We start from the raw sequence: 7846 nt of genomic DNA, 5'->3' as shown, positions 1-7846 counted from the left end.
CACCCTATTGCAGAAGTACACTTTGTGCAGAAAAAAAAGGTCAAAATATCATAGATGAGCAACATGCTAGTGCACTTGCAGAAAGGCATGCAAAAACATGACCATTTGCAAACAGTTCTCTTGAGTAATACAAAAACGTTGTGCGCATATATGGTTGCTACATCGGTCCTTCATCTCTCTGTCTCTGTCTTTTTTTTTTGTACAATACACAACTTTTCATAATTCTGAACAACTGTTGGGCCACGTGGTTTTGGGCCCACGGAACAGAGAGAGAGAGAGAGAGAGAGAGAGAGAGATGGGCCAGACGACGACGGCGACGACGACTTGGCAAATGGTGCGCCTCGCCGAGCAGATCCATCCCCTTCCCTTCTCCTCTCACTCCCACTTCCTGCTGCGCCTCGCCGTGCACGCGTCGCCGGCGTCGTCCGAGCTTCTCCCCGCCGGGAAAGCCGCCGAGGGTCGCCGCAGGCCGCAATTGAGCGGCAGATCCATCCTGCTAGCGCTAGCTAGGTACGAGTACGAATCCCCACTTGCCCTGCTTCCGTCTCTTTCTAGTATGACGCCGCCTCATTCGTTGCAGCTGTTGCGCTCCTCTTTCAGGTCCACATCGACGACGCTGAGGAAATAGATAATCCACTCTTCACCTGCTGCCACGCCGCGGCCGGATCCATGCTTTGAGGTACGGCCCCGTCCCCTCTCTCCCTGCTTTGATCTCCTCCCATGCCGCCGTCGGCGCCGCGCATTGGACTGACTGCGCCGGCACTGGGGACGCTCTGTCTGTACCTCGTGTGGTGCAGCAATGGGCGGTCGGGCTCACCTCCCTCAATCCAGTCTCTTCCAGGCCCAGATCTACGACGCGGAGAAGAAGAAATAAATATTCCACTGTTCACCTCCCTCAATCCATTCTCTTTCAGGGTTCAGATCCACGACGCGGAGAAGAAGAAACAATCCACTGTTCACCGTCAGTGTACCAAGCGAGCTGCCTCTGAGTTGCACCACATTCAGGTATGAACCAATAAAAACTCAGCTGTTCCATGGGAGCGATCTGTAGCTACATGTTCAGTCTACTAACCATGCTCTCCTCTTTTTCAGCTTGTCGATTTGCAGCTTCCTATTTACTATCAGTGCATTCAGCAAACTGTCCTCCACGCACAGCTGACTGGCCGAGCTCTGAGCTTGCATGGCCATGGAGGCGGCTCTTGTCAGCGTGGCGACGGGGGTCCTCAAACCCGTCATAGGAAAGCTGACCGTTCTGCTCGGCAATGAGTACAAGCGTTTCAAGACAGTTCGCAAGGAGATCAAGTCACTCACTAATGAGCTTGCCGCCATGGAGGCTTTTCTTCTGAAGATGTCAGAGGAGGAGGATCCCGATGTGCAGGATAAAGTTTGGATGAATGAGGTGCGGGAACTGTCCTATGACCTGGAGGACGCCATCGACGACTTCATGCATAGCGTCGGTGACAAAGATGAAAAGCCAGATGGTTTCATTGAAAAGATCAAAAATTCACTAGGGAAGTTGGGGAAGATGAAGGCTCACCATCGGATTGGCAAGGAGATCCAAGATCTGAAGAAACAAATCAAAGAGGTGGGTGACAGGAATGCAAGGTACAAGGGTCGTCAAACCTTCTCTAGCACCAAAAATGAAGTTGTAGACCCTAGAATTCTTGCTAGATTCGAGCATGCATCAAAACTCGTTGGAATTGATGAAACCAAAGCCGAGATAATCAAGCTATTAGGCGAAGAAAATGGACAAGTGCCAAGGCAACAACAACTGAAGATAGTCTCCATTGTTGGATTTGGAGGAATGGGGAAGACAACTCTTGCAAACCAAGTGTATCAAGACCTCAAAGGGGAATTCCAGTATCGAGCTTTCATATCGGTGTCACGAAATCCAGACTTGATGAAAATCCTCAGAACTATCCTTAGTGAAATTACCGGTATAAGCTATCCTGGCACCGAAGCAGGGTGCATAGAACAACTCATCGACAAGATCAAAGATTTCCTAGCAGACAAAAGGTACAATAACTGCATGTGTTTACCTACTCATTGTGCTTTGATGTATAATTTTAGTTATTCATGTTTCACATGAAAACTTGACAAGTAAACTTATCATAAAAATAGTTTTGTTGTTGTTTATGTGCGTGCGTGCATATTGTTTCCACTAGAGGGAAAAAATAAGATATTTTGAGCTCCATGTATATAGAAATACATTGTGCCCCTATGTTTATATAGGAAAAATACCCACATATTATGAACTACCATGTAGTATACAAATTGTGTGGCTGAGCGTGAATAGCTTATATTCCTCAACCCGGTAAAACAATGTACCAATTGTAGTATAATTGTGTTCAAAATGTAGTAATTTTGAAACAATATAGTATACTGGTGACTTAGTGAAAATATGTAGTTCGGAAAATGACTACACATATTATACCAAATTTTACTACTCCCTTTGTTTCATATTACTCGTCGCTGCTTTAGTACAAGGGTAAATTTTCTATCAGTTTTGCTAAAGTACGTCTAGATGTTCCATAAATATTGCACATCTAAGTCCTATGCATTGACCTTGCAAGGAGATTCTTGTCGGCATTTTATTTTTCCCTTTTCTTTTTCTTTTTATACTTGATTAAGTCACTTAGATGTGCAACAACTTGGGCACGTCTAGACACCCCATTTTCTATGCCTTCTACCAGGGCCTTACCCGCAAAAAAAAGGGCCACATATTAGCCTTTCAATGCTTGGGCTTAGAATAGTGCATGTCTAGACATAATCTAGTATGCCATATTTACATTCCCTCCGATCGACCGTGTATTGGATGACAAAATGGGCAAGCGACCGTGTATTGGACGCCGACACGCGGTTCTCCTCACACAGGAACTGCCACGAGCACGCCCATCGCCCGCTCCACCCCCGAATAATGCTATACTTAAAGGGATCTTACATGATCTACGTCTTTTGATTGGATTAAATCAGGGAGATACATCTTCCTCAGGGACGAAGCGGTGTACCTAAGAGCATCTCTAGCGGACACCCTAAATTCGGTCAAAAAATTCGGTTTTACTACTCTAACTGTGATCTAACTGAGAGTGTAAATCCTATAATGGAGTAAATACTTCACTCCACGCCAAGCCGAGCGCTTAAACTTACTCCTCCGCTCGGCCACGGAGTAAAACACAACACGCCTCTCTGCCTCCTTCCCCACCCTATCCCTCACCGGCGACCCCCGCAACGCTCCCGCACCCATGCCATCACGGTCGGATCCCATGGCCGCCGCTCCCCGCAGCCTATCCACAACGCAGGTTGCACCGCCACGAGCGCACCGTCGGTGCATCTGCCTCCCAATGCTGCCACAGACGCTTCCTTGATCGGCGCCCCATATGCTTACCGTAGCTGGCTCTCCGGCTTCCCCGATCTCCCCGCACCACCGTCGCCACAGAGGTCGTACATTTGCATGCAGCAGGGGGGATGGGGGAGTGGGTGGCCGAGATCACCAACCAGCACACCCACATGACACTTTGGCTCAGATCCTTCCAATCTGCCAAGCAGGCCGACCAGGAAGACGACATTTGGTTGTTTGGCTGCACGGCGCCGATGGCCACTGAAACTTTGAGTTTGGTGAGTTGTTGTGGCTAGATGCCGCCGACCCGCGGGTGGTCTCCACATTAGACAGGAGGAAGGACCAAGAGGCGAGGGAAAGGTTGGCGGAGGAGGCCTCCGATGAGGCATACATGGCGGGGCTTCGCCGCCACTACCTAGAGCAGGTGGAGGCGGATCGCCGCCTGTATGAGCAGCTAGCAGCGGGGGGGGGGGGGGATCATCGTGTTGTCAAGCAACGGTGAAGACAATGGCGGAAACGGAGGCAACAGAAGCGGAGGAGAGAACGGAGGCGGAAGCGACGACTGCTTCAGGACCGAATTTACAAGAATCTTTGGCAATGACGATGACTGCACATGGCCTGACCCCATTATCAATAAGCTTTCTCGAGCGCGGTGGAAATCGGTCGCTGAAGATATGACTAGATTTTAGTAAGTTTTAGATTAGGTTAATTTAGTAGAGTTTTTGTTGGTTGATGACAATGTGAAATTTCATAAATGGGTGTCGAATTTTGGTTAGTATATTTGTTTGAATTGGATTTGTGTTCTCATATCCGAATTTGCTTTTTTACTTCGTTAATTTACGAGAACGGCTAGAAACAACCAAAATTTGGAGTACAATTACTCCACTAACATTTGCTCCGCGGTTTAGTCCACTAATTTTTAGGGGGTCGGCAAGAGAAGTTGCATGCGGTCAAGCCTGAAACCTGACCCCTCCCTTCCTTGGAAGAAACGTAAATCTTGTAAACCGCGGTTTATGCCTCTGTCTTAGTGGAGCGCCAAGTGGGCAGGCACAGTAACATTAGTTCATTACTTTTGTTAGATTTTTCTTTTTAGTTTTGTTTATATTTCGAAAATTTTAAATACATATATTCAAAAAAAATCTACATAATTTTTAAAAATGTTCATCGCACGTTAAAAAACTGCCTGTGGAGTGTAAAAAAAATCATCCAACTTTGAAAAATATATTGATACCATTCACAAAAATGTCCGTGATATTTTAAAAATGTTCACACAACCCGTCCCCGTTGCTGCTGCTGCATACTGCACCACTACGTCTTCTCTTCTGTTAAGGGAGATATGACGGCAGTTGGGATGGAGGGGTGCTTCTGCCAGTTGAGGGAGACATCCCTCTTGGGTCCCTGATTGTGTGGAAAACAGGCGAGAAATTTAGCGCCCTTCTATGGGATTGGAGGGAGTAACACATATCTACTATTTATGTTTTTCTAGAGTAATGTGTACTATTTATGTGTAACACATATTTAGGTACACTTTGTTGTTATGGACGAGGCATACGGGGTGTGCCATAGCCCATACCCCATATATATACATCCTTTTATGCAAGACCTAGATGTAAACTTCAACATGGTCACGCTTCGTTCAAGACTACAAAATGTATTAGCTTTGTCCTAAGTCAACCTTTTAAGTTTGGAATAGTTTATAGCAATATTCTATAATAGCAAACAAGTATATTATAAAATATATATTAGTATTACTTAATGAAGTTTGACTCCCTCCAATTTTAGTAATACCAATTTAAAAATATAATAGTTGACATAGAGGATTCAACGAAGGTAACTAGTTGTTGAAGATGTTGGTACACTTTGTATCAATTTGATGAAACTTAATGAAGTTTGACTCATTACAAAGCTAGACCTTCTTATTGTTTGAAACGGGGGAAGAGTTGTACTTAAATTTATGTCATATAAGTTTACTAGTATTACTAATGCATGAATTATTCAAATTTAGGAATCTACTTGCAATGTTTAGTAGTTGGTGTTGAAATGGTTTTCCACATTTCAGTTTAGCACTATTTACTAATGTGTGAAATCTTGCGTTACAATATGGGCAGGTATCTTATTGTCATAGATGACATATGGGACATAAAACATTGGGAAGTGATCCGATGTGCTCTAGCTGATAATCATTATGAGAATAGAGTAATCACAACAACCCGTGATCGCGACGTTGCACGTAAAGTTGGTGGCGCTTATGAGCTTAAACCCCTCCCTGATGAGACATCCAAAATATTATTCTTTGGAAGAATTTTTGGTATTAATAATGACTGTCCAGATGATTTGGTCGAAGTATCTGAAACTCTCCTGAAGAAATGTGGCGGTGTGCCATTGGCTATCATCACCATTGCTGGTTTATTGGCCAGTCGGGAAGGGAATAAAAGGGAGTGGAACAAGTTGTGTGATTCTATCGGTTCTGGACTTGACAACAGTCCTGATGTGAAGAAGATGAGAAAGATATTGGCCCTTAGCTATCACCATCTACCTATCCATCTAAAAACTTGCTTGCTGTATCTGAGTATATTTCCTGAAGACTACATTATTCAAGGAGACAGATTGATATGGAGGTGGATATGTGAAGGTTTTGTTAATGGGGTACAAGATGAGGACTTATTTGAGCTTGGTGAGAGCTACCTCACGGAGCTCATAAACAGAGGATTGATCCAAGCGGTGGACTCCTATATGTATGTCAGGACAATGGATTGCCGTGTGCATGACTTGGTTCTGGAATTTATCAGCTCCATTTCTATTGAAGAAAACTTTTGTACTGTATTGCATGATAAGAAGGGCAAATCAGCTGCGATAACAAGCAAGGTCCGCAGGTTATTTCTGCAGCTCCAGGACGCTGAGATGCCTCAGGGGAGATTGATATTGTCCCACATGAGGTCACTTACTATGTCGGGCTACTGGGCTGATAAAATGCCACCCCTCTCTTTTTTCCCTCGTTTACGTGTACTGGATTTGGAGGGTTGCTATCTTCTGGACCAACGCAATAAATTACTTGAGCATGTCGGGAGTTTATGCCAGTTGAGATATCTCGCGTTGGGACATACATACCTCGGTGAGCTCTTATTGCCGATCCAAATTGGGCAGCTCAAAAATCTGATATGCTTAAGAGGTGGCCATCTCTTCAATACCAAATTCAGACCAGGTGTGGTTAGGGAACTGGAGTGTCTGCAAGAGTTGTCAATGATCAGTTTGTCTAAGTCACCGCACGTTGCCAAAGAGCTAAGGCATTTGACTAAACTGAGGGTTCTTGGTATCTCTTTCGAAGATATGCCTGACGAGAGCTTGAAGGGTTGGCTTTTGGAGTCTCTAGGTCACCTGAAGAATTTGCAGAGCTTAATTGTGAGAGGCAGCTTTGGTTTGGTATCTTGGGATTTCTTAGGGGAAGGCTGGACATCCCCTCCTCGGAACCTCCGTAGATTTGGTTCATCATTTGCATCCTTCTCCTATCTGCCGTCGTGGATCAGCCCGTCAAATCTTCGGGAGCTGTCCATCATAGAGATCAGTCTGGACAACCTGCGGCAGGAGGATCTTGACATACTTGGTTCCTTTCCTTCTTTGCAATCCCTCCGGCTGAGTGGCTACAAGAATATCTGGGATGAAAAAAGGGAACAGTGGCCGGTGATCAGTGCTGGTACTTTCCCGTGCCTGCGGGAGTGTCAGTTGGGGGTACTTCCCACGGGGGGAAATATGTTCGCACCAGGAGCAATGCCCAAGGTACAAAGGCTTACATTTGATTGTTACATCGAGGATGTATTTAGCTTGGGTTTGGCAATCCTCCCATCTCTCCGTGATAGCTTGGGCTTGGAGAATCTCCCTTCTCTCCAGGATCTCCATGTTTTCTTCAGCGAATTCACCGATGGGTCGGTCACCCGAGAAGCAAATGACAAAGCGGAGGCTGCAATTAGGTGTGCAGCAGACAACCATCCCAACCGCCCCACCCTTCAGTTGCGCAGGACGTTCTATCCATCATGGTGGAGCAACTCGGGCTCCCCATAGTTTCCTTGTTGTATGCATGCATGTCTTAGCTCTGAAAGTCTGAAGTGGAAAACTGTGTGTACCTATATATACTCTCTTGATTAAGCACTGTTTTTCTTCTACTGTACTAGCACATTTTTTTTGTACCTATTGTAGTAGAGACCTTTTACAGTATATCAGATTAATATAGGCCGTTTATTTTTGTGTTTGGACGGCTTAGAGCTGCAAATACTACAGCAGATTTTCGGCGGTATATTTTGTGATCAGGGGCAGTTTCGGTAGTACTGTTTAGCAAAAAACATGGACCGTCCGCACGCTCACGGCCCACCCTCTCCACGGATACCTTGAAAAAGAAATACAAGCCCTCGCGGCGCTACGAGACGGCCGCTGGGCTGCTGGGCGGCTGCGTCGCCAGAAGAATGAGGAAATGGCCGGGAACGAGGGGCAAACCTGACGAACAATGAACGAGGGGCA

General features: G+C 45.7%; 1 protein-coding gene across 1 annotated transcript; it reads left to right on the top strand.

Moving 5' to 3' along the window:
- Window positions 1–343: 343 nt before the first annotated feature.
- On the top strand, window positions 344–7580 carry LOC109736774 (disease resistance protein RGA5). Its single transcript, XM_020295979.4, has 5 exons — window positions 344–510; window positions 601–679; window positions 915–1005; window positions 1093–2016; window positions 5446–7580. The coding sequence occupies exons 4-5, from the start codon at window positions 1181–1183 to the stop codon at window positions 7391–7393; spliced, it is 2784 nt and encodes a 927-aa protein (XP_020151568.1). The 5' UTR covers window positions 344–510; window positions 601–679; window positions 915–1005; window positions 1093–1180; the 3' UTR covers window positions 7394–7580.
- Window positions 7581–7846: the final 266 nt, after the last annotated feature.

The sequence above is a fragment of the Aegilops tauschii genome, chromosome 6 (assembly GCF_002575655.3).
Source record: "Aegilops tauschii subsp. strangulata cultivar AL8/78 chromosome 6, Aet v6.0, whole genome shotgun sequence".
Classification (NCBI taxonomy): Eukaryota; Viridiplantae; Streptophyta; class Magnoliopsida; order Poales; family Poaceae; genus Aegilops; species Aegilops tauschii.
Note: the sequence above shows the minus strand (reverse complement) of the source record. Positions and strands in the feature narration are given on the sequence as shown.

Coding starts and splice junctions, on each gene's coding strand:
- LOC109736774 (XM_020295979.4), top strand. CDS start 1,181: ATGGCCATGGAGGCGGCTCTTGTCAGCGTGGCGACGGGGGTCCTCAAA. Junction 2,017..5,445: donor GATTTCCTAGCAGACAAAAG/GTACAATAACTG, acceptor CAATATGGGCAG/GTATCTTATTGTCATAGATG.